A 26,764-nucleotide genomic window follows, 5' to 3' on the forward strand; every position below is an offset into this window, starting at 1 on the left:
ACAGATTCACTCAAAAACACTGATTCATCCACTAATGAAACAAGTAAATCGTCACTAAATCATTCCATTCATAAATTCCATGAGATTTTGTTTAGTTGTCTAATATTTTTTCTTCAGAATTGTGAGAGAACTACAAGCGCCATTAAAAGAAAAGTCTCAATTTATCCAGAATCATGCCGCTCTAGTTTGCACACACGTTTTTAGACGGCTGATTTTTATTCATGGTATTCAGCAGCAATTAAATGTTTTGCAAAAAGAGAAACAAAATAAATACCTCAATGTTTGACTTAATTTTTTTAACCACATTGGAATCGTAAATGGGAATCGATAAGAATCGGAATCAATAAGCAGAATCGGAATCGGAATTGGCATTGATAAAATTCAAATGATACCCAACCCTAGTGACAAATAGCTATTCAAAAAATATTGCAAATATCTGTCAAAAAGTCATTCAGATGTCACACAGGCGTTGGCCCCTATAATCATCACCACCTTTCACCCCACTAGCGACGTCCCTGAATGTAACTTTATGAATAGTTAAATTCAAGTACCTACAGAAAAATAAATATTTAAAATAAAATACATTCTATTTGCTACTGAATTTCTTAATAGCACTTTAAAAATACTCTACTATAACGTAAAAATAGATCGTAGTTAGTGTAAAGGTAGTCTCAGCCTCAGACGTCACGCCCATGGAACGTTGGCTTAATATCTGATGCATATGGCACACAAAAGTGGAAACACTTCAGTAGTTTCGAAGTTGTCGTCGGATTGGTTAAATAGGCCCTTTTCACAATGACGTCAGCTAACTTCCGCTTTTCCACAAAGCAGTGGATCCGTACTTCCGTTATACCTTTACACCGGAGACTTCTCGGGAAAATGCGGGAACAACTTGAAATCTAAAGACGTACGCTAAGAGTTAAGACTAATAATGTTAATGTACTTACAGTCGGGTTCTTTTGCGAACTTTATTCTACATTTTTGCTTTTGATGGTTGGAGGCTAACCTGCAGAAATGTTATAGATTTGCGTTCAGATTTGTATGATAACGTTTACGTCTCCACACAAAATAGAGCCTACTTAAAATATTTTCACTTATTTCGGTTTATTCCCTGGATAATTTATTTTATTTACTGTTAATATTGTAATAAAGTGTTGTTATTCTGCAATAAGACAAATGCCATAATTTTTTTTTTTTTTTTTACTATGGGAAAAATTGCATGGACACAAGTCCATATTACAAGCTTCACATGCATGAATGCAAGTGGTCTGAAATGAAACCCAGTATTATCCAGTTCAAGAATAAGAACTAGTGGACATAACATGGGCCTTTTTTCATAGATGTTTAGAAAATAGGAAGGAGGAAGTCAAGTGATGTCATCAGTGTGATTTTTACTTCAAAATAAATGATTTTTGTTGAAGGGTATAACACCAGTGACACAACTCCATGGGACCACTGTTTTCATTATATATTTTATCATATTTATTCAGCATTTATATATATTTTTGACCTCAAAATAAAGCACTCGCTGCTCATCATTGCTGTGGGGACAAGCAGTTTTGTGGTGCTTGGAATTCTTTATAATTAATTAAAAAACAAATATTGCCACATTGATGGCTCAATACGGTGTAATTGTTCAAATAACATATTGTTTCATTTTAAAATATAAATAATTTTTTATATATATTCAAGTGTAATATTTCTGTAAAGGCTAGGGACAGAAAAATGGACATTTCCATAGAATGACCCATTTAATTATTTATGAATTAAATTGTGTCATGTTTATCAAAATAAAGTGGAAAAATATAGACCCCATTTTATTGATATTTAAATAGTACAGGCTTATGTTGAATATTCTTGTACATACAGACGCTGTATTAAGCAGTACATAAATTACTGAATGTATAGTATTTCTGTTACCACATGCAAATATCTAAAACGTATTTGACAAATATATCTAACAGCAATAAAGACAGCAAACACTGCGCAAGAGTCGCGGAAATCAGAAAGTACAACTTCTCCGTTCACAACTCCTCCCTCGACTTCAAGCAGCAAATCTCGCTGATAGGTATTCGGTAAGTTCATTTGAGATGCCAGACGCCTCGTCTTGAATGAGGACGAGAGTAGAAAGCTGCAGTCATCCTTTAATCGTATTTGTGGCAGATGTATAAGTGTCTGGTTGAACTCCATACTGGTAGCGATAGCGCTTTACTATGCGGGCGGAAGTAAAAATACCCTGCTTCGACTCAAAACGGAAGTTGCGTGACGTCATGTGAAAAGGGCCTATTATACAGGATTTCCAGGAGACATGTGTGTCGCATTCTTTAACATTCCACCTAGAAACAATGATGCCGTGACGCCAAAACCCCTCGCTAAAGAAGAAAGCTGTCGTGTTTACAACTGTGATGTCAAACGCTTATCAGGATCAAATAAATGCTGGATTTTCAAAAGTATGTGAAATATTTAAAGTTCGCGGCATAGAATCTTAAAAATACGTCCGAGTGTACCGGTCTGTTAAGCGTGACGCTGAACGAAATGAACTGTGATTGGTTGTTTGACATGTTGGTCAAACGGCCTCATGGGCGGCCTTGGTCAATGAAAGCTGCCATAGATTCCAGGGCCCGGTTGCATGAAAACCCTTAAGTAAGGGTATCCCTGAAGGGGAAAAGATCCCTGAGGCAAGGGATTTCCTTAAGAGAGTTGCAACAAACGTCTTAACCGTCACCCTTACCTAAGTGTTTATATTAAGCGTTTCACTGTAGTTTCTGGCAGCGCACGGCAACGCGAGGTGCGGTTGCCATAGTTACTCTTCCATATTGCACTATAAACATAACGGACCGCAAAAATAACCTAACAACTACAGCTATAAAATATTTTTTATTTTTTTACAAAATATTATTTTTTTGACAAATTGATCTTCATATAGGTGTGGGGCTTGAATTCACACGTGTTCATCTATCACTCCGCAAACGCGTGGGAAACCAGCAACTGCAAAAAAACGTTCCGCTAATACGTCCTGCTCATCTCTGGAAGGAAATTTGACGTGTCAATTCGGCGACACAGGGCTAAGGCCACTCGATGGACAGCTCTGCAGACAGTGGATTTATGTACTCTGAAAACGTCGCCAATGACAGACTGAAAAGTACCGCAAGCTTCGTCGGGTTTGGTGTTCAAGGTCAGGCTCAAGTGTTGCGGTGAGATGAAGGATTGACTGACGATCAAACCTATATTCTCTCAATAACTGCGCATCATTCATAGTCTCCAATGGATTATTTCAATCATTAAAAATGTGCCTAGGTAATTGCTCCTCTTCTATGAACATGAAATCAGCCATCGTGCTAGAGTAAAAGATGACTTAAGGGAGCTATTTTGGTCCCTTAATTTTTTAAGGTGAAACGGTTACTAAGGACTTTGTAGCAACGCATAACAGAACTTAAGGGAACACTTAAGCAATTAAGGGAAATACTTAAGTGACAGCCTTAACTTCCCTTAAGTAAGCCCTTAGGTTTTTTCTTGCAACCCATGTTTCACTAAGGGTACCCTTAACCTTATAATTAAGGGTTTTCTTATCTTAAGGGTTTTCATGCAACCGGGCCCAGACCTTCAGCCATTAGTTTGAGGGTCTGGCCACACGAGACTAGTGTATAGGATAAATGTTAAATCAGCTTGCCATATGACGTCATGCGTTTGGATTGCTCCACACAGGCCTCTGTCAGCCGCTGCTGGATCCTCCAGGAAAAGTAGGTTACTAAAATGAAACCAACAGAGAACTAAAAAGTACTTCACAAGTGTATTTGGCTAGCCACAAACCTAAAGCGAACAAAGCTTGCTGATAGTATTTACTTGCAGCGTGTGAGAGTGTTCCTTTTAGAAGAATAATCTCGGTTAAATCAGACGAGGCTACTTGCAGTATTCGCATTATCTAACAAACAAATAAACAATGTAAATTGGATGTTGCTCACCGATAATTTGAAAGATATAGGCGACTCGTTTGTTTTCTTTAATGTTTAGAGTGTTTATTTATAATGTTTAACAGTTTCATCAATACTACTTTTTGGTAAGTGCACGGTGCGTCTGAGACCGCATTAACTGAACTTTACAATTGAAATATTATATAGATAGATATACCATATTTCATTTTGCAGATGAAAACGAGACGAGGCGAAGCAGATGCTCGGTAGACTGGGAGTCTGCAGCGTTTTCAAGAGGTACGGGAAATCGGTAATGTCCTATTGTTCAAATATCCCAATAAACACAGGACACAAGTAACCCTAAAATGAGTTATGGCAAACTCTCATGAGGTCCATGCGCGACAGTGTCGCGTTTTGTCAGTCGATGTAACTTTGCGATGTTACATTGGCTTCGGCAGCCGAGAGCTGCAGTAAACTAGCCTTTATGTCGCAGATGAATGGGTTTTATACGATAAAAGCATTCTCACGTGTGATTCATCGGCCTAACAATCCCCGGCTTTGAGTACGAGTTTTCACGGATTGCAGTGCAATCCAAGGCGGTGAGGTTGGACATTTCTCTGGTTGCAAACTTGCACATTTGTTTGCATGTAGTTCAGTGATTAGAGATCAGAGTAAAAGTCACAGGTTTTTAAGATGCTATTTGTTTTGTTGCATGATAGCTAGTCATTATCTGATCCAAGACCAGCAACAAACAAACCAGTGACTAGCTGGTTATATTGAGGTGGTCAAACTGGTTTTGGGGGGCATGATAACCGATCAGCTGGCTAATGACCAGTTAGAAACCAGCTACCAGCTGGACTATCCTGCACAGTTTCAAAGGACATGTTTGTGTCTTAATATTTAAGATTAGATCCTTTCTTATTGTGTTTACAGCATTTGTTGGCCTCTCATATTTTGAGGTTTATTTGCTTTGTTTTCGTAAGTTTATAATAACAAACACTCCTCAGCACTTGGATACACAGGACATTGTCCAGCGGACACCAGATGGCTCAAATGAGAAGTTGATCGTTACACAACATTTCCTATATTATTTTCATGGACAGACTCTGTAGATAAAGGATTGTGGAATTAAGTGTTGGGGACAATGGCTATTGTACCAGTGGGAGACTTGAGAGAGGAGCGAATACATTGCGAGTGCTATGCGCCTGTGGGAATTGTATGCATGTGCGAGAGAGAAATGCAATTCAACTAAGGAACCCTGGAATTCCCCTTTTGACTGAGAATGGTTGCCTTTTCCTGCTTTTTAACTTCGCACCTATTGTTATCGTGGAAACCATGCGTTGCCAGTGGAAACCCAACAGCAACCTGTTTTGTGTAGTTACAGTTATTGCATTTTTACCAGCTTGGACAACACTGCTTAGGGCCTTAACTCTTAAGTTTGTGGTCACGCATGGTCAGAATGCACATGTAAAATAAAACACTTAAAAATGAGAAAACGGTGACATCACACACATTCTGTGCTGCCCTTGTAGAAGCGTGGTATGTCCGGCCCCAACTGGCTGCCTCCAAGAACCCTGGGTAGCGCAGATAGAGCCACAACACCAATGTCACACTCTGGCCCCGCTCTCTACAGACCTCCCAAGAAAGGCCTGCCTGACCAGAGGCCCAAATATAACATGTATGACCAGAATGGTGGAACAGGAGGAAATGGTATGTCTATAAGATATATGGCTACTGGACCTTCAGGTAAGAGCCCTGTAACAGTAGCTTTTAAACCTTTCAGTTGCATGTTTATGCATCATGCTTACTTCTCTAAGAAAATAGTTTTATTCTGTTGATGCCTTCGAAAAGGATTTTGTTGAAGTTAATCCAAATAGTTTAGAGTTAAATATCGTAGTTACATCACACCAGCCTGCATCATATTTGCTGAATGAAATCCAATTCGTGATTCTTGACAATTTTGAGGTGCTGATTCCAAAAATAGTGGCTGTTTTGCTCAAGCATGTCACACTCTCTCACAAAACAACTATTTAACTGCTATTTGTACGGTGAAGAAATCTTGCATTATCGCTTGATCGCCAATAAAAATGCCACAAAGACATAATTCCTAACTTCCTAACTACAGGTTACAACACGTTGTTAAATTCTCAGCCTATTTTCACATGTATCATGATTTTGAAGACATTAGTTTATGCCTAATCCTGATTTCAAGTTTAGAATTATGGCCAAAGACAGAAGAAAGTGTGGACATGACCCAGATCTCTGTGCATGTTTTACTGCATCCAAACAGCAACAGTAAATTACAGATTTTGGGGGGTGGGGGGAGAGCTAAATTTGGTCAATTTGACATTAAATGTATTTTTGCAGATTGTTAGTTAAATAATAAATGTTGAATACAAACTTTTTGGCTGCTTTTGTTCATTTTAAATGTGCATTTAAGCTCATATACAATTTGAAAAATGTCCATCCTTATGTTATTTTTTTATCAAAATAGGTAATATTAGACTTTTTTTTTACTTTTTTTTTTTACAAACCAGCAGAATTAGTTTCAAGATGCAGGGCTGTGTTATTAAATATCATATTAATATCTTATTTAGTTTATATTTTACAATTAAATAACTTAAGTGTAGTTATTGCCATTAAAAATACAGCCAAAGAAATAAACAAACATATGCATTATGCCTTTTCCAAATGGTCCAGTAACACTAAATTTTTGTTTAAAATATAGAACTGTCAACCTCACAAACACAGTTAATATATTTTATATGAAACTCTGAAATTATCTGTTTCGTCGAATTTAATCTTAAAGAATCTAATGCTTGAATACTGTTTGACAGTTTGTGCTTCCTCATCTGAACTGATGTTTGTGTGCTCAGGTGGAACCATGCAACACCAGCATCAAGATGATCGCTCAGGGTCTACTACCTACAACCCCTTGACTCCCCAGTTAGGAGACCGATACTATGCTCCAGGCCAGGGGCCCAAAGAAGACCACCACACATGGAACCCCCGCATGACCAGCCATGAACTTCACGTCAGTGACATCTACGTGTTCTTTTATAATTATAATTTATCTGCAGAACTGTGTTGTTCAAAACTGGATTGAAAGATGATTCAATTAGTCAATTATTACTTAAATGTGCCTAAGAAATGGGAAAAAAGGATAGTCTTACCAAAAATGAAAGTCTGTCATCCTTTACTTGCCCTCATGTCCTTCCTTCCAAACCTGTATGACTGACTTTCTTCTGCAGAACACAAAAGATATTTTAAAGAATCTTGGTAACCATTCAGTTCCCTTTGGCTTCTAATATATTGTTTGTCCATATAATGGAATTCACTGGGAAGCACACAGGTTTGGAATGATTTGAAGATGTTGAAATAATGACAATTTTCATTTTTGATTGACCTATCCCTTTAAATCTGTATACATGAATGTATCGTAATGTGCATTTTGTTTGTGGCTGTTGTTTGCTCAGAATAGAGGATCAGAGAAGCACATCTCTACTATTGATGCAGAGATAGACTCTCTTACATGCATGCTGGCTGACCTGGACAGTCACCCTCAGAGCACAAGCGCACAGGTACAACACACCTATACTGCTTTATACAAGTGCCAGAACAAAAAACTCTTTCAGATATATTGATGCGTAAATGTGTTTAATAAAATACACTACACAACTTTTAAAAATCTGAACAGACATTATACACTTGCTGACTTTTTAAATAGTTAGAGAGAAAAACTGGGCATCATAGACTGAAAGACTGAGAATCGCACACTGCCAGACTTTAAATTCATTCCAAAAACTCACAGTTTCAGTGGTGACGAATGACAAATGAAAACAGTATGTGTTGGAAAAACAAGTCGGAACCCATCATTAGTATCAAGTCAAGTCACCTTTATTTATATAGCGCTTTTAACAATACAGACTGTGTCAAAGCACTTAACAGTATTAGGTAGATTGGTAGTATCGAGTAGAGCTAATAAAGAGATACAACCACGATCAGATGATAGAAGCAGGTCATTTGTAACTCTAATGAGAGCAGTCTCAGTACTATGATACCGTCTAAATCCTGACTGTAATTCCGCACAAATACTATTTTTCTCTAAGAAGGAATATAATTGCGAGGATACTACCTTTTCTAGTATCTTTGACAGAAAAGGGAGATTTGAGATCGGTCTGTAATTAATTAGATCTTTGGGTTCAAGTTGTGTTTTTTAATGAGACGCTTAATAACAGCCAATTTGAAGGTTTTGGGGACATATCCTAATGACAGTGATGAATTAATAATAGCCAAAAGAGGATCTATGACTTCTGGAGTGATCTATGACTAGTGGTCAACTAATATATTGCTAAGCTAATATAGCGGCCAGTATTAGGCATTTTCTGTTCATTTTCAGCAGTAGACATTGTTTTTCTCTTTAGACTCTGTGTTGGAAGCAGAACTTTCATTTTGACAACACATCTTCAATAGTTTACTGTCTCTGCCTAATGAATTATTAAACATAACGGTTTAGCTTTGCTTTTTTGTGATGATATGATCATTTTATGATATCATGATATTTTGTAAGGTCGTCATGCCCTCTTAGACATTGGCATTGGCCATCAAAACAACAATATTGGTCAATATCAAACAATATCATATACTACATGATTTTCTGTGAAGTCGGTTAACTCCAATCTCAGTCTGCCCAAAATCTGCAGAATGGCTCTGACTTTGAATCAATAGCATTGAATCACCCAGATTGCAAATTGTCATGTTAAAGGGTTAGTTCACCCCAAAATGAAAATTCTGTCATTAATTACTCACCCTCATGTCGTTCCAAACCCGTAAGACCTTCATTCATCTTCGGAAAGACAAATTAAGATGTTTTTTTTGAAATCGGAGAGCTATCTGACACTCCATAGACAGCAACGCAACTGAAATGTTCCCAGGTCCAGAAACGTAGTAAATACATCGGTAAAACAGTCCATGTGACATCAGTGGCTCAACTTCAGTTTTGCGACGCTACAAGAATCCTTTTTTTTCCGTTTGGGGGGGAAAGCGTGCGTATGCGTTGTGATGCTCTCTAAAATGGCGGACGACGTAACTTGAGGGAGAAGAATGGTTGAGTAAATTGTGTTATTTTTGTTTTTGCACAAAAAAAAAAGTGTTCTCGTAGCGCCGCAGAACTGAAGTTGAGCCACTGATGTCACATGGACTGTTTTACCGATGTATTTACTACGTTTCTGGACCTGGGAACATTTCAGTTGTGTTGCTGTCTATGGAGTGTCAGATAGCTCTCCGATTTCATCAAAAACATCTTAATTTGTGTTGCTGAACGAAGGTCTTACGGGCTTGGAATGACATGAGGATGAGTAATTAATGACAGAATTTTAATTTTGGGGTGAACTAACCCTTTAAAAAGGTATGTAATGTATTCCAGCCTTTAGGAAACGTTCAGTATTGTGGTATTGTTCTGATTCTGTTTGTTTATTTGTTCTCCATTTAATAAAGTAAAAAAAATAAAAATCTTTCTTTCTTCAACAGCTGTATGACAATGTGCCTTACAGCAAACACCTCCCTATCGACCGCTATAACCCTCCCAACCAGATGGGGGCTCCACCATCAAGCAGGCCCTCAGTGGGCTACCCCCCTCCACTCCAAAGCCAGTACCACCCCGCCCCACCTTACACCTCTTCACCTCAGCCAGACTATGTTTACTCCTCTGCTGCCTTTTCCGTCCACAAACCTTACCCCCAGCCAGTGCCTGCCTCCTATAGCACCGCCTCCACCCCAACCGGTCCACGCTTCACCGTACAGGTGAAAACGGCTCAGCCCGTCACCTATACTCAGAGCGGACGGCAGGCAGAGCAAGCTTACACCCCTCCACCACCCCGCCAACATGCCTCTCACCCCCCTCAGCAAGAACAACCACATTATGAGCCACAGGGACAGGGCTGGTACCCACCACCTCCTCCTCCTGTACAAGAACCTCATGGAGATCCTGCTGCTTATAAGGGGGGATCAGGTAATATGCCAGGAGTGAGAGCTGGCCAGGGACAACCAGTGAAGAAGAGTCAAGATCAAGTGTCAGCATATCAGTCTAACAGGGTAAGACTTATTAGTCAGTGAGGATGATGCAGGTTTGTCAAGTTGTAGCAGAGATGGAAACTTTGCCATGAAAATAAATGAAAAAGAAAAAAAACGATATAGATAAAAATAAGTTATCTTTGTTTTTTATTTGTTGAAGGTGAATAGTCTTTTATTTGCCAACTTGATAACAAATAAATAAGTTTTGATTCAAGAAAATGTGCTGTTTCTTTTAGATATTTGTGGCTTGATTTATAGAAGTTCAAAATAATACATTTTAAGAAATATTTAATATTAATTGTCCTTCAGTGCAATTAAATAAACTGTATTATAGTTTACATTTACATGAAATGTAATTAACAACTTTTTAGAGTTCTTAAGTAGGACAGAAGAATATAATTTCTTTATGTAATTGCATGATTACTTTTTGATTTTGAAATATTTTTGTTTTAAGTGACAAGCATTTATGATAAATTAAAATATACTGTAATGTAATTTCTGTTGAAATTTGTATGTATTTATTAAACATTTGTAATTACACAACTAAAATATTTACTTTTAATATATTATTGAATAACACACTACAGTTACAATTACAAGTATCTTACATGTATGTTAGTCAACACATCAAAATAAATGTAGGGCCTACTTCTTTGAAGCAAATAAAAAGATTATTAAAACAATGATTTAAAATGTACCTTAACGTGAAACAGTTATTTTTACATTCCTAGTAACATTTCTTAAAGTGTACTTAAGTGTGTCGAGAAACAGTCTTATTATATGCAAATACATTTTTTTGACAGTAGACTTTTAAGATTTGAAGAACTACAAATGTACATGCAACACAATGAACTACTCTTTGATTTCACAAGGGTTGTGAACTTGTCTGAGAGGTAGTATGATTTTGTGTTTTAGCTCTATAAAAAGTATGAGGTTGAATAAAGAATACATCTGTATAAGAAAGATAAAATATGTACAAGTGAACAACAAAATGTTATGTCCAGCATCAATGTTTTTCCATGTTCTGCCAGCAGGGGGCAGCAGCACCACATCCAGAGGAAGAGTTGGATCGACTCACCAAGAAGTTGGTGTATGACATGAATCATCCCCCTACTGAGGAATATTTTGGTATGCTCCAACATTTTACATCCTCAATGTTGTACTTTTGCTTTTACATCATGTTATTTGTTTCAATAAAGGTCATGGACTTCGCTGTCTCCATCTTTCTCCCGCAGGTCGATGTGCTCGGTGTGGGGATAATGTTCTGGGAGACGGCAGTGGCTGTATTGCCATGGAACAGGTGTTTCACGTGGAGTGCTTCACCTGTATCACCTGTCATGCCCGTCTGAGAGGCCAGCCCTTCTATGCACTAGACAGGAAGAGCTACTGCGAGAGCTGCTACATAGTGAGTTCTGTTTATCTGTTGACTTCTCTTGGTTTCTGCCCTTTTTATTTTCTTTTTTCCTTTCTACATTCAAACTCTTATCGTTTGTTCTTCCTCTCTGCTCCCAGAGCACACTTGAGCGCTGTTCGAAATGCTCTGAGCCCATCCTAGACCGGATCCTGAGGGCGATGGGAAAGGCTTACCACCCTCGCTGTTTCACATGTGTGGTTTGTGGCTGTTGCTTGGATGGAGTGCCTTTTACGGTGGATGCCACATCTCAGATCCACTGTATTGAGGACTTTCACAGGTACTCAACAACTTCTTTTTTCAGTTTCTATGTGGTTTAAAGTCTCCGTTTCTATTGATAAACAATCAGATGCAGATAATGGAATAGCTTGTTGTTTTTCCCCCACACTAAATCTTTGCTTTTTTGAATGGCCATGAATCTCCAGCAAATGTCTAAACAGTTACTACATGGATTTTATTATTAAAACCTTGTTTGCTGCTTCTGTGAACAGGAAGTTTGCCCCCCGCTGCTCAGTTTGTGGCCAGCCCATAATGCCAGAGCCTGGGCAGGAAGAGACAGTGAGGATCGTTGCACTGGATCGCAGTTTCCATGTCAACTGCTACATCTGTGAGGTAAGAATGGTCTGACTTCCACTTCATGTTTATTCATTGATTTAATGCAATCTCACATATTTGAGAGTGGTTCATTTTAAACATGCATGTAAAATTGCAGCTGCATTTAAGGGTCTGCCAAAGACTGCCAAAAAAGCTGATGATATTATAATTAGGTAAATGCATAAAAAAAACCCTTATTAAATCTATGCCCCACCCTTATGTCAAATTCTTTCAGTTAATCAATAAAGGGAAAACATGACAAACAAATCTAGCATGCAAATGATATACGAACAAACACCTTCAGAGTATAAATAGGAATAGACGTGGAAGATTCGATGCATGTACAAGTGCTACTGAAAAATGGCTCAGTGCATGAGAAAAAAAAATCAATTGAGAAGATATGTTTTGCAATCGAAATCTACAGATGCAAGTAGATAAAGTTTTATTTCCACCATTATGAAAGAATTCAAGTTATGGAAGCAAAATAGCCTAAAATAATAATAAAAAAAACTGACCAGTGCCTGGTCAATTAAAGACAATTGTATTGCCTTAATTAAAGCATCAACAAAGAGTTGACAAAAAAAGCTGCATCTTATTTGGATATATTTGCACATTGTTAAATGCAGCTCAGAGGTGACATGAATGCATTTATACAGCAGTTGCAATTGAATATGAGATTTAAATTTTGAATATTGAATATGAAAATAAGATAAATGGATAATAATAAGTGAAATGGTCTAAATGAGTGCTAAAGAAAACTGTGTTTGTGTTGCAGGATTGTGGTCTTCTCCTCTCTTCAGAGGGCGAGGGAAGAGGCTGCTATCCCCTGGATGGACATATTCTCTGCAAGAGCTGCAGCGCCCGTCGCATTCAAGATCTTTCTGCCAAAATATCCACTGACTGCTAATGCCCCCATCCCGTCACTCTGTGTCCCTTCTCTTCTTCATAATTATTCTTCAGAATGTACCACTATCTAAACATCCACCACCTGGCATTTCTTCCGTCCTTGACTTTACATGTCGATCGCACAAATAATATGAAGACGTCCCTCTCAGGGTAGCATACAGCTGAGGAGAAAAAATAGCTCTTGTGCTTAGAGTAGTTCCATTGGAAAGCTGTTTCCTCAAGAATATAGAAAAACAGGTGGTGAATGAAATATGATGGTGTTTGTGTATAATCTTCAGCGTATGTGTTTATGCAAAATATGAGCCTCGTGAACAGGGTGCATTTCTACCTTTAGGGAAGCAGTCACTTTTACAACACTAAAAGAATAACCTTTAATGGAAATATAGTAACATGTCACAGTTTCCTCAAATAATGCCCCAATTCTGCTGGCAGTTGGGGTCACTTCATATTGTCCCCATTCAGATCATCTCTTTCCTTTTTATCCTCTCAAAAACAAAAACCTGATGTCAGCGGATATCCAATGCTCATTATTTTAATACTTGAAATCATGATTGTTGAAGGATATTATTACTGTATTTCGTTTACTGACTTGATACTAGCTTATTATCATTACATTCATCATGATGCTAATGATAATTCTGGTAAAAAGGTTGGAAAAGTTTAACACAGGCAGCTGTTTTGTTCTGTTTTCCGTGCTGTCTCTAGCTCTAGGTTTATGCTGATTTCAGAAACGGTTACAAGAGAAGTGTTGTCAGATAGGAATAAAGGGTCAGTGTATTGAATGACCGCTTCAATGAAGGAAATCTTTTGAGAGGTGTGTGTGTTGGATCAAAGTGGTTGATTTTCATTTTTGATTTCATGGATTATTTTCAAGGAGTTTGAATAGTGAAAGAAATAGAGAGCAGTTAAGGAACAGAATCTATAGATGAATAACAAACGTGGCAACATTTCTCATCACATCAAGAAACTTAGTCACGATTTTGTTACTAAATATACGTCGATTAATGACTAACAGACAGTACATGGCCAAGTATGAAGGTTACAAGGAGGTAAAGTACATACTAGAGAAATGACTTAAAGATTGTTACACATCTGACTCTTGTGGTTGGCTTTATTTTTTACATCTCATTTTCTGTATTTGCTTTATTTCATGTCAAAATGCATTTTTAATTGTCTTATTTGAATGATGTGTAGCAGCAAGCATCCATTGCTTAATGCCATTATATAAAAAGGTTTTAAATAAGGTGTTTATTGTTTGAAGCGAAATAATTAAGTGCTAGTGTTTGCACTGACAAATAGTTATAATTATCTAGAAACTAAAAGCATAGTGTGGTTCAGATGGTTGCATGCTTTATTGGAATATTCGTCTGGAATATTTTGTAAGATTATTCCAACATAGTGTCCATCTGGTCAATTTGCTGCCAAAAAACTTTTCTAAACCTGTCATTGCAGATGATTGCTAATTGCCCTGGTACTGCACAGTCTGTTTTAATGGCTGATTTAATTTTTAAGCTGCCAGTTTATTTCAGGGCATGTTTGAATGAGTTTGCTTTTTTTTCCTGATGTTGATTTTAGGGAGAGAGAAAAAAATCTGCTTTATAAATCCATCTGTTTTTACTGCAAATGTCTATTGACTTCTAGTTTGTACTGGCCGTTGTTCTGATTTATGATTTAATGAATGTGAAAGAAAAAAAAAAGTTTTTAGTGCGTTCTTGCTGTTTGTATTACATCCCAGAGCCAATCACACATAAACACACTTTCCCTGATCGTACTTTATTTCAGAGGACTAGCAATCTGATGACACTGTTGCAAGGTCAACACAAAAACCTCTATATCAAGATTTAATAAATTTAAACGTTAATTAATCCTAATAGTACATTTTATAGCATTCTCTGCATAAAAGTCAGAGTTAATCTCTCATTATACTGGAATAGTATTCCTGGTGTCATTACTATATGTGCTGGTGATTTTTAAGGAATATTCTTGGTTAATGCAGATGTAATAAGAAAGAGAAAAAACTGAAGAACGTATAGATTATTACAATCCGTAATATATGCACAGGACCAGAAATCCTCTAATACATCAACTTTTTTTGATGGCTACACAAGTATAACACGTTTGTAAGGGTCTTGAAATTTTAAACCAAGCAAGTTGACTAACAAGAGGTGAAGGTCTTCCAGTAGAAATTCCGGCAGCCTGCTTTGCGTTCTCGTTGGGAAACGGGAATCTGGCGAACCACTTCATTACGAACCTCAAGATCATCAATGCTTTCAAGAGCCTCTTTCTCCTCAGGTGCCACCGACTCAGAAAGCTGCTTCAGAAGAAGCAAACTAGAGAGATCCTGAAGCTGAAGAGAGAAAAGACAATTCAGAAACCTTTCATGGTCAAAAAGAAAAACAATATTCTAATTTGAACTTATTATAGTTCTTAGAAATGCATAATCTATATCCACACAGATATTACCTTCAAAACTGTGCACTTAAAAAAAAAAGAAAATATTTTTTTGAAGTTAAATAAAGGTTAAACTATTTCAGCCTTTCTACTTAAGAATTCTAATTCAATTTGCTGTTTCTTTGTAATTATTATTTATTAGCAATTTCTGAGTGAAAATTGTTTCCAAAGCCTTTTTAAAGGATTTTAAAAATATTCACTCCAAAACTGCCAGTAAATTTTAGAAAAGTTGCATTTAGTGGAATTGAGCTAACAGTTGACATTTACAACAAATTCCCAGTAGTTAATTCATTATCCAACATTAACAATTAGCAATACATTTATTACAGTATTTATTCATTTTAATGTTAGTTTTTCCAAATTTACTAGCCATTTTTAAAGGCTTTGAAACAATTTCCACTCAAAAAGAACAAGTATCACATTGAATTAAACGAGGAATTTTGAGGTAGAAAAACTGAAATAGTAATTTCTTGTAAAATATAGTCCAATAACTTTTTTTCACGGTGTAGCCGTCATTTCACACTGAAAAAGGATTTAGAAACTATTTGCACTCAAAGTGAAAATTCCTAGTACTTACTAGTAATTTTCACAAATAACTACAAAGAAACGGCAAGTAACACATTGAATCACGGAATCATGGAATTTTGAATAATTCTGTGGAAAAGTTTGTGTCTTACCTCATTCTCCTTGGGATCCACTTCTGACTGTAGCAGCTGGAGCAGCAGGTCTCCTCTTGGTGCCGAACTGACGGTGCAAAGCAGCAGAGACATGGACAGAGTCACCACAAACACCTGTACCGGAGAGAACATCCTTTCAGCACTGAACAACACTGCCTTTTAGAGGGGTTTCAAAATGACAGGCTTTTATAGGCACAAAAGGTGGGATCCTGGGGTCGTTTAGAGAGCACGTATTGGTCAAAACATAACCACGAAGGACGGTGGAGGTGGTGGTGTTGGTGTGTGGGTGTAGAGAAGCAGGGTTGAAGGGTGAAGAGACATTTGTGCATGAGGAGGGACTCCCAGACCCAGTAGGAGAGATGTTTGATAAGGTCACACTGAAGTATTACTTTTGCATCAGAAGCCTTATCAATTCTGTAATTTGCAATAATATATCATGGACAAATGCATCATCTGGGACTTATATATATACTCCTGTTTGACAGGTGAAATGCTATTAACTTCAGTGGCAAGGTACTAATGAACTGCTATAGGGTGATAATTATTACAGGGTGATGATGCTATTATGCTCCGGTAAGGCGTGTGGTGTCACTTGTGATTTGGAGAGCCGTGCATTTCTGTGTCTTGTGCTCACTATGAGGTCCTCGTTAGACTGTGGAATTAATGATGCGAAGTGACTCAAATGTTAATTGGTCTGTTTAGTCATTATTTCACACCATCCTCCATCTCTGGTGATTTACTTGACTGCATTGCATATTAATAGAGAGAGATCCTATAGCCGTATAAGTTGACACTCGTGTGTGGCTGATCTTATTATTTATTTTTAACAAAATTTTTGTTATATTCTGACCTGCAGATTGAGGTACATTAATACACACGTGGTCAAAATTGTTGGTACACTTGGTAAATATGATTAAAGAAGGCTGGGGAACTAAATCTGCATTGGTAATCCTTTTCATCTATTATTAATAAAAATCAAAAATCTAACCTTTCATTGGAGAATAAGAATTTAAAATGGGGGGAAATATCATTCTGAAATAAATGTTTTTCTCTAATACACATTAGAGAAAATTTCAATTAACGGTCCCCTTTTAGTCAATATTTTTGAAACCTCCATTTCCCAAAATAGTATAGGAGTTTCCCCTATAATGCCTGAAGAGGTTAGAGAGCACCTGACAAGAGATCAGAGACCGTTCCTTCATCCAGAATCTCTCCAGATCCTTCAGATTCCCAGCCCCATGACAGTGCTTCTTCTCTTCAGTTCAGCTCACTCATTTTCTACAGGGTTCAGGTCAGAGGACTGGAATGGCCAGCAGAAGCTTGGTTTTGTGCTCAGTGACCCATTTTTGTGTTGTTTTTAAGGTTTGTTTTTGGATTATTGTCCGGTTGGAAGATCCAAACATATCCCTGTGTTCACCAAACCCATCTTGAGTGTTTGCTGCTAAAAAGCTCATTTTTTTGTTTCATCTGACCATAGAAGCCAGTCCCATTTGAAGTTCCAGTCATGTCTGATAACTGAATATGCTGGAGTTTGTTTTTGGATGAGCTAGGAGAATTTTTCTTGAAACCCTCCCAAATAACATGTGGTGATGTAGGTGCTGTTTGACAATTTCTTTTTTTTTAAGGTTTTCTGACCCTGAGACTCAACTTTTTTCTGCAATTCTCCAGCTGTGGTCCTTGGAGAGTCTTTAGCCACTCAAACTCTCCTCCTCACCGTGCATTAGGACGATACAGACACACGTCCTCTTCCAGGCAGCATTTTCTGTTGATTGGAAATTCTTAATTATTGCCCTGATGGTGGAAATGGGGATTTTCTTAAAGCCACTTCACTAATTTGTGAAGCTCAATTATTTTTTGCTGTACATCAGAAATATATTCTTTGGTTTTTCTCATTGTGATGGATGATTAAGAGAATTTGGGCTTTGTTTTCCCTCCTATTTATATTTCTGTGAAACAGGAAGCCATGGCTGGATAATTCCATGTTCATAATCATGCTGGTGTGCTCAAAATTGTGAATATGAATGGGAATATACTTCAGAAATATTTTACTCATAAGAATTTCTAGGGGTGCCAATAATTGTGTCCAACGTGTATTTGAGAAAAAAACATTTATTTGTATAATAATGGTGATTATAATGATATTTCCCCCCATTTTAAATTCTTATTCTCCAATGAAAGCTTAGATTTTTGTGATTTTTTTCAAATAAAAGATCAAAAGGATTAACAATGCAGATTTATTTTCACAGCCTTCTTTGATATTTACCAAGGGTACCAACAATTCTGACCACGTGTGTATATTATATAGCCTATACCTATATGGAAGGTCCAGACAAGCCTTTTTTATATAAATAAATATTAAATAAAAATGTGTGTATAAACTTGTAAACTATTTTAAGTTATTACAAATCTTATTTAATATGGGGAAAAAATGAAGATACACTGTGTGTGGATTAGCATTTCATATAGAAGAATGTCACTAATTTGGCAGACTCACAATGGTTTTATTTAACTTGATATATTAATATATTGCACTTTTATATATTTAGTATTCACAGATTTCTTTTTTCCCCTCAAATCAGAAAGATGTTGTAAGACTTGATTTCACATGTGTAGGCCTATCTAAAAAACCCATACAAATATACCCTAAACATAGGCGTTTCTCACTTCTCTTCTTTGCATGCTGTTGATCCTCAACTGGGCCAAACTCTCTCATTTAGCAGCACATTCAATGAAGAAACAAAAATATTATTTTGACCTAGCGTGACTTTTATTTTGAAGGGATTGGAAAGTAGCGCTGTTATCGGTCTGCGCATGCGCAGGAAGTAACTACTCCAAACTGTTAACAGTCCTACACAGAGTAGCAGTCACGGAGCTTGGTTCTTTCCCCATATTTATATTATTATAAATTTAAAGATATTTAGGTGACAGTGATGTCTCGAAAGACCAAAACAGAGGAATATTACCGCTTCTTCACTGTGACAGATCCACGCACACACGAGAAAGGACACACGGAATATAAAGTAAAAGCAAGGGTTAGTAGCACAATAATACAACGTTATTGTATTATCATATTTACGTTTCATCTCCTTATCACAGAGAGGAGTAATACTGTAGATACTGTATAATTATTGATTGAATCTGGACCACAGATATCTGAGTGTTTTGAATGGACTGTTGTGCAGGTATCTAATTCATTAATATTATATTAAATAACTAAGCTATTTATGATTTACGCGTAAACTGCTTTGTACACTTTGATAAATACAAAAGGCATAAATCAGATTATCTGATCCTCATAGAGGGATTTAATAACTGCTAGTACAAGCTATTGTTTATGTGGGTTGCAGTGAAACTCGTGATTTAAAGAATCTGGGACGAGGTCACGTGACTTCAGTGTCTCATGCACCAGTCTCCCCCTTCCTCATTAATGCTTACAATCAGCCCTTTCAAATCCTCTCCCTTTGGTGTTGTGAGGTTTCATTTATCTGTATCTTTCTCTGTAGTTTGTATCAAAGACACAGCCGGAAAATGTTAAAGAGGTATGAGCATCCTTTTGTATATGTACATTTGCATGTTGGATTAGAGTTGCATTGGTCTTATTGTTGCTTTGATTGGCAGGTTGTGGTGTGGAAGAGGTACTCAGAGCTGAAGAAATTACATGGAGAGCTGGCGTATACGCATAGGAACCTGTTTAGACGACAAGAAGAGTTTCCCTCTTTTCCACGAGCACAGGTTTTTGGTAAGGTCAATAGAATTGCAAGACATGATGTGTAAACAAAAGAGAAATTACCCGGTTCACCTGTTTGTTTGTTTTATAAAAAATTTTATGACTTGATGCCATATGCCTGTTTGTTTATATTTCTCTAATATCTTCCACCGCACTCTCTATTCTCTGTCTTGCCTTCCTTCCTTCTGTGTCTCTCTCACAGGGCGTTTTGATGAGGCTGTGATTGAAGAGAGGAGGACAGCAGCTGAGGCCATGCTACTCTTCACTACAAATATTCCTGCTCTGTACAACAGCCCTCAACTCAAAGAATTCTTCAGGGTAAGACATATGCCGATATTCTGGAAAACATATTTATATCATGTATTCTATTTGATTTTTTTCCCCTATAAAATCTGTACACTCCCTTTTAAAAATTTGGGTTCAGTATGATTAAAAAAAAGAGATTTACATATCATCTGAAAGCTAAATAAGCTCTCTGTTGATGTATGGTTTGTTAGGATAGGGCAATATTTGGCCGATGCACAACTATTTGAACATCTGGAATTTGAGAGTGCAAAAAAATCTAAATACTGACAATTTGCCTTTAAAGTTGTCCAAAAGAAGTTCTTAGCAATGCATATTACTAATCAAAAATTAAGTTTTGATACATGTACAGTAGGAAATTTACAAAATATCTGTGTGGAACATGATCTTTACTTAATATCCTGATGATTTTTGGCATTAAAGAAAAATCAATCATTTTGACCCATAAAATTTATTTTTGGCTACTGCTATAAATATACCCCGGCGACTAAAGACTGGTTTTGTGGTCCAGGATCACATTTGTCAAAAGTGACAGTAAAGACTTTTACATTGTTACAGATAAGTCTATTTCACATCAGTATAGATTAGTGTAATCTATTCATCATAAGAATACTGAAAGTAAATGTATTACAGTTTTTACAAAATATATATATCCTCATTGCCCATTTTGGATCATCCGGGAGTGATGCGCGGTGACGCGTTGCCAAGATGGCGGCGGTCGGCTCCGCCCACTTTAGGCTTCAAAAACGCTCTTCAGAAACCTACGAGTGACGTCACGGACACTACGTCCATTTTTTTTTACAGTCTATGGTTAGGACCCACACAGACCGCAGGGTGAGCACCCACTGCTGGCCTCACTACCACCTCTTCCAACAGCAACCTAGTTTTCCCAGGGGGTCTCCCATCCAGGTACTGAGCAGGCTCAACCCTGCTTAGCTTCAGTGGGCAACCGGTCTTGGGCTGCAGGGTGATATGGCTGTGGCAGGTGTTTTTTCAGAGTGCATAATGGGCATTGTCAATTGCAAGACTGAGAAAGCACTCTAAAAGTACCATAAGTTGTCCATATTTGACCTGTGTCCTATATTCTTCTGATTTTGTGTCTTCTTGTTGACTTCTCATTGTCCATTGTCATACAGGTTTGGAACAACACGAGTGTGAATAAATGACAGACTGTTTATTTTCTGCTCAACTTTTTGGGCTTATTTCTCTTGTCTTAGGGAGCAGAAGTGAGAAGACCAACGGAGACAGCTGCCATTTCTATATCTCTTCCGCCTCCTCTTATTCCCCTACCTGAGAGAAACACTGAGCTGTTGGCTGAAGAGGAGACTGGGAGAGAGGCTCCTATCCAGGTTCAGGAGCTGGAGTCCAACCAAAGACTGACAGATCTAACCCTACCTGAGCTGGCAGTTGAGGCTCTCAGTGACACAGGAAGCAGCCCCACACAAGAAACACACACCGAAACGGAAATACAAGGACTGACAGAAAAAGAGAGAGAGACTGACATCACAACACATCAGAATAACGGCACAGACCAATGCGCTGCTGCTGCTACCGACACCACAACACGTTAGTTTGTTACAGTTATCAATCCTATTATGTCTTATTTGATTTCCATCATAGCTAACTGTTCTATTCACGCTTTTCATCTTCCAGATGCCTCTCTTGAAATTCCGGGTTCTCCAGTCGACCAATCAGAGGAGTTTGATTCACTGTTTGACTCGGGATTGGACGAACATTCATACAACGCCCCGCCTCCGCTTTCAGATACAGACCTCGCTATTTTTGACCCATGTGCCAAAGAAGGTAATGAAGTCTGCACAGCTTAACTCATCATTTCTACATATAATTGGCTTCCTGGGTTTTTTAATGCGAACCTCTCTCATCACCTTACCCAATCTTCCAGATCAACCGTATGGATCAACCAGCCACGCTGAACTCCTGTCCGTTCCTCTAACCATTCCAGATGGGACTGAGTCTGCTGGAGATGTGAACTACGTGTACCAGGCCAATGAAGAGCTGAAGGCTGCCCAGGAAAAAGAGAGAAACTGCGAATACAGTGCAGCAGTACAACGATATAGGACAGCTGTTGATATATTTATGAAAGGAGTGCAAGGTAAGAGAAGGAGGCTATTCTTAAACTAACAAACTGCAGTATATCATGTATATACTGTGCACACTGTGATAACTGTCTGTATGCATGGAATACCCTGATACTAAATACTACATTCACCAGTGTGTATCCAACAAAGCACACTGTAGGGAATATAGTATCCCACAATGCATGTGCTTCATGATTGCACTTTTCATTTCCAGTCTTAATAATTAACTTTAAAATGCCAAATTTAAATTTTTAGGTTTAAAATGCAAAATAGGTACACTACCCTTCAAAATTTTGTGGTCGGTAAGAAAGAAAACTTCTATACTCGTTATGCTTATCAAGGCTGCATTTATTTGATCAAAAATACAGTAAAAAGCTGTAATATTATGAGATATTATTACAGTTTAAAATAACTGTTATCTGTTGAAATATATTTTAAAAAGTAATTTATTCCTTTGATTGAAAAGCTGTATTTTCAGCAGCCATTCCTTCAGTCTTCAGTGCCACATGATCCTTCAGAAGTCATTCTAATATGCTGATTTTTTCAGCGTTAATTAATGAAGAGAGAGTCCAAAAGAAGAGTATTTACTTGATTATAAGTTGTTTTACTATGATTTTTGATCAATTTAATTTATCCTGATTAATAAAAGTATTAATTTCTTTCAAAAATTGAAAAAAAAAATACTCACCCTAAACTTTTGAATGGTAGTCTATATTAATTTACAACTGGATGACATTTTACCTATTATTAAAAAATAAACACCCCTCACTCACCTGAATGGTTGCAGGCAGATGTGTTGGAAAATAGTATTAAGAGAGAATTATGAATTCTGTACACTGCCGTTGCTTGTTAACTCAAATATTTAATAACACTACAATGTTTTAATAAATTGCATGACCAAAACATTGCTGCTTCAGTGAAAAGGTGCTGCTTTTTTGTTTTCCATCTAAATAAAACTAAAAATGAAATTCTGGCCCCAGATTAGATCCTAAATCAGCCAAATGCCAATTTTCTGTGGTCAGGATGACCCTGGCATGTTTCAATTATTTGAGAGGAAAGAGCAGAGTACCTCTCAACACAAGGACATTAACATGCAATGTTTTTTTTCCTCAAAGGAAATGAGCTTTATTTGGATGCAATGCAAAATATTTATATGGTTGGAGGAAACTTATGGGATGATATTAGACTCAAAATGATTAATAGATGCACACACAATTATCCATGTACTGCATAAATTTTATGCATGTATCTTACCAACCACGAACAAATGTCTTTCAATTTGAGTCTGTGGAATTCAGGATTAAATGATTGTGCAGCGATTTTAACAAATACAGACATGTTTGAGTATAAAAATGTTGTGATCTGCATTAATATATCATAAATTGCTCATGCAAAAAGGAATCCGTGCATGTGTGGATCAGGTGACATCTATCGACATAAAGGTGCATTTATCGGCATCTTGTTTGCATTAATCTTGTTCGGTTCATTTGGATTTTGAGACTTCATTTTCGCAGTTTGCAGCATTTCACGACGCCCACACACACAACTACCAATGAACAAAGCCCAGTGCAATTCATTAAGGTGTACACGATTTGAAAAATTCGCAAATGTGCATCACTACACTGAAACAAATGCTTTTCAGCCAGTGTCTGCAGAGTTTAGAATTACATCAATGTGCAGCATTTTGTACAAATAGAGACTTATTTTTTAATACAAATGTTATAGTTTGTATTAAACTATCATAAGTTGTGCATGCAGCGATTAAAATGTGCATTTGTGGATCAGGCGACGCACGTGCATTCATTCACTTCTCTTCTGAGTCGATTCTATTTGATTCATTTAATTTTGAGACTTTCATTCCGCCCGTTTAGCCTTGCCCAATCCACACACAGACAGCTCGCGATCCACACGCAGCTGAGCCGAAGAACATCAGCGACCACTAGATGGCACTAGCCCCAGTCACCTGTGCTCATTCCATTGTGTACACTTTTATGAATGTTACATTGTGTTTTCCTTGTTTCTTTTTGGTTTGGCTGTTCTACTCTGCCCGTAGAAATATAATAAAAATGTTTTATTGAACTTGTTCTAATTTAACTAGTCTTAGGACACAGAATAGCTCATATTAATTTAGCCAAACAAGAACGTCCTGATGATACCTTTGTTTTTTTTCTCTGTAATTCAACGGCACGTTGTCAGTTATTCCTTCCTTGTATTATTATTATTATTATTATTATTATCATTAAAGGGCTATTATAGTTGCTCATTTAAGCCATTAGTAAGTGCACGTTTATATTCAATTAATTAAACTATTACATTAACTTACATAAACATTAACAATGAATGTTTAGGGAAAAATAACTAGAACACATTTTATTTAGGCCTACTTATTACTAAACTGTTTTCTGAGTTGACAATGCTAATTCGCCATTTGTTTTTAAGTAGCCTAATTATCGTCTAATTACTATTTACACTTATTGCAAATATCTGCTACTTTTACAGCATGTATAGAATGGCTATTTTCACTTAGTGTAAACAGCAAATCTCTAAAAATGCTACTGTTGTTACTTACTGGGGCTAGTGCCATCTAGTGGTCGCTGATGCTCTTCGGCTCAGCTGCGTGTGGATCGCGAGCTGTCTGTGTGTGGATTGGGCAAGGCTAAACGGGCGGAATGAAAGTCTCAAAATTAAATGAATCAAATAGAATCGACTCAGAAGAGATGTGAATGAATGCACGTGCGTCGCCTGATCCACAAATGCACATTTTAATCGCTGCATGCACAAATTATGATAGTTTAATACAAACTATAACACTTGTATTAAACAATAAGTCTATATTTGTACAAAATGCTGCACATTGATGTAATTCTAAACTCTGCAGACACTGGCTGAAAAGCATTTGTTTCAGTGTAGTGATGCACATTTGCGAATTGTTCAAATCGTGTACACCTTAATGAATTGCACTGGGCTTTGTTCATTGGTAGTTGTGTGTGTGGGCGTCGTGAAATGCTGCAAACTGCGAAAATGAAGTCTCAAAATCCAAATGAACCGAACAAGATTAATGCAAACAAGATGCCGATAAATGCACCTTTATGTCGATAGATGTCACCTGATCCACACATGCACGGATTCCTTTTTGCATGAGCAATTTATGATATATTAATGCAGATCACAACATTTTTATACTCAAACATGTCTGTATTTGTTAAAATCGCTGCACAATCATTTAATCCTGAATTCCACAGACTCAAATTGAAAGACATTTGTTCGTGGTTGGTAAGATACATGCATAAAATGTATGCAGTACATGGATAATTGTGTGTGCATCTATTAATCATTTTGAGTCTAATATCATCCCATAGAAACTAAACCTCACAACATCCCTTTGTTCTACTCTTTTTCTCTTCTCTTTCTATTACTCATTCTCTCTCGCTAGGAGATGTAGATTTGAAGAGGAGAGAAGCAGTGAAGAGGAAGATTGCTGAAATCCTAGAGCATGCAGAAAGACTTCTCTCCATACAGACTCCCACTCAGGACCACAATACATAGAGAAACAGTTTAAACACACATACACACTAACTCAAGCTTCATCAAACCTGGGACACCCAAGCACACTCCCACATACATACTCTCATCAACTGAGTTTTGACTAACACACATACATATTGAAACAATTCCACCACAGTTTCACTTAAGTGCAACTCGCCGGCCACCCACGCTGTGTCAACATACATGCATACACACACACTTGACTCCCACACTTACCTTCCCGCTTACTCAAATAGTTACACTTGTAGGATATGTCCAGCAGCATTATACTCCCTGCACTGTAAGACCACCACAACAGAGTTTTGCTTGATTTGACACTATTTTAACTTAAGAATCTGGTACATTTTCTAAGCCTAAGGAACTGGAAATGTCTTTTTTTTTTAAATCCAACGGTTGATCTGTTGTGTAAATGACTGTTGTTTAAATGAAGACATTGCCTTTTCAATGAAATCTGCCTGTTTTGTAAATTATAAGTAATTTAATATATAAATTGTTATTATTAACATGAAATGGCATTTGTGACCAATTTTGCTTCCGTAATGTGACATTCAGGGGGGAACGGGATGTTTAGCGTGTATTCAGAATGTAGGAAGGGACTTTGGATGGTGGGCGTTCCATACCGGAGTTTGCAGTTGATTGTAAATGGGGTTACTCCACTCCTGAAACAGTGTGCTCCATTTTGGGGAGCCTGTTGTTATTGGCTATTATTGCAGTTGCATTTATTACATTAGCTATAGCTGGCATTAAATTGCTGCATGGGATATTGGCAAGCAAGTTGCAACTGATACAACAGTAGCTTAAATAAATGTTGAAAATGCACTCACCTTCAGGCCATGTAGATGTGTTTGTCTTTTCATCGAACAGATTTGGAGATTTGGATTTAGCATTGTATCACTTGCTCACCGATGGATAATTTGCATTGAATGGGTGCCGTCGGAATGAGAGTTCAAACTGCTGATAAAACATTACAGTAATCCATGTGACCAATGAAAACTGCATGTTTGTAAGAAGACTCTTTTTAACTATTGCTTCTGGCTAAAATACAAGTCTTCTATCCATATTATTTG

At 37.3% G+C, this 26,764-nt stretch overlaps 3 protein-coding genes across 15 annotated transcripts; 2 read left to right on the plus strand and 1 right to left on the minus strand.

The window, feature by feature from the left end:
• The first annotated feature begins 3,671 nt into the window (after positions 1 to 3,671).
• On the plus strand, positions 3,672 to 14,605 carry LOC306883741 (thyroid receptor-interacting protein 6-like). 13 transcript variants are annotated; one of them, XM_079439181.1, is made up of 11 exons: positions 3,672 to 3,740; positions 4,146 to 4,221; positions 5,444 to 5,657; positions 6,788 to 6,945; positions 7,388 to 7,492; positions 9,441 to 10,004; positions 11,018 to 11,111; positions 11,219 to 11,388; positions 11,496 to 11,674; positions 11,886 to 12,006; positions 12,764 to 14,577. In XM_079439181.1, exons 2-11 carry the CDS (start codon positions 4,171 to 4,173, stop codon positions 12,893 to 12,895), a joined length of 1,788 nt encoding a protein of 595 aa, XP_079295307.1. In that variant the 5' UTR covers positions 3,672 to 3,740; positions 4,146 to 4,170; the 3' UTR covers positions 12,896 to 14,577. The 13 variants fall into 13 exon arrangements, with proteins under 13 accessions (XP_079295307.1, XP_079295312.1, XP_079295310.1 ...); XM_079439186.1 differs by having other exon boundaries at positions 3,676 to 3,740; positions 4,146 to 4,208; positions 11,015 to 11,111; positions 12,764 to 14,605; XM_079439184.1 differs by having other exon boundaries at positions 3,676 to 3,740; positions 5,444 to 5,621.
• Positions 14,606 to 15,049: 444 nt separating this feature from the next.
• sst5 (somatostatin 5) lies at positions 15,050 to 16,343 on the minus strand (the record flags this gene model as incomplete). Its single annotated transcript, XM_079428528.1, has 3 exons — positions 15,050 to 15,241; positions 16,023 to 16,178; positions 16,272 to 16,343. 3 exons carry the CDS (start codon positions 16,341 to 16,343, stop codon positions 15,050 to 15,052), a joined length of 420 nt encoding a protein of 139 aa, XP_079284654.1.
• Positions 16,344 to 18,821: 2,478 nt separating this feature from the next.
• Positions 18,822 to 26,521, plus strand: snx15 (sorting nexin 15). Its single transcript, XM_079431247.1, has 8 exons — positions 18,822 to 19,054; positions 19,526 to 19,561; positions 19,641 to 19,761; positions 19,952 to 20,067; positions 21,270 to 21,618; positions 21,706 to 21,855; positions 21,956 to 22,165; positions 25,585 to 26,521. The coding sequence occupies exons 1-8, from the start codon at positions 18,953 to 18,955 to the stop codon at positions 25,695 to 25,697; spliced, it is 1,197 nt and encodes a 398-aa protein (XP_079287373.1). The 5' UTR covers positions 18,822 to 18,952; the 3' UTR covers positions 25,698 to 26,521.
• The last annotated feature ends 243 nt before the right edge of the window (positions 26,522 to 26,764 follow it).

Source organism: Barbus barbus (assembly GCF_936440315.1).
Source record: "Barbus barbus genome assembly, chromosome: 2".
Taxonomy (NCBI): domain Eukaryota; kingdom Metazoa; phylum Chordata; class Actinopteri; order Cypriniformes; family Cyprinidae; genus Barbus; species Barbus barbus.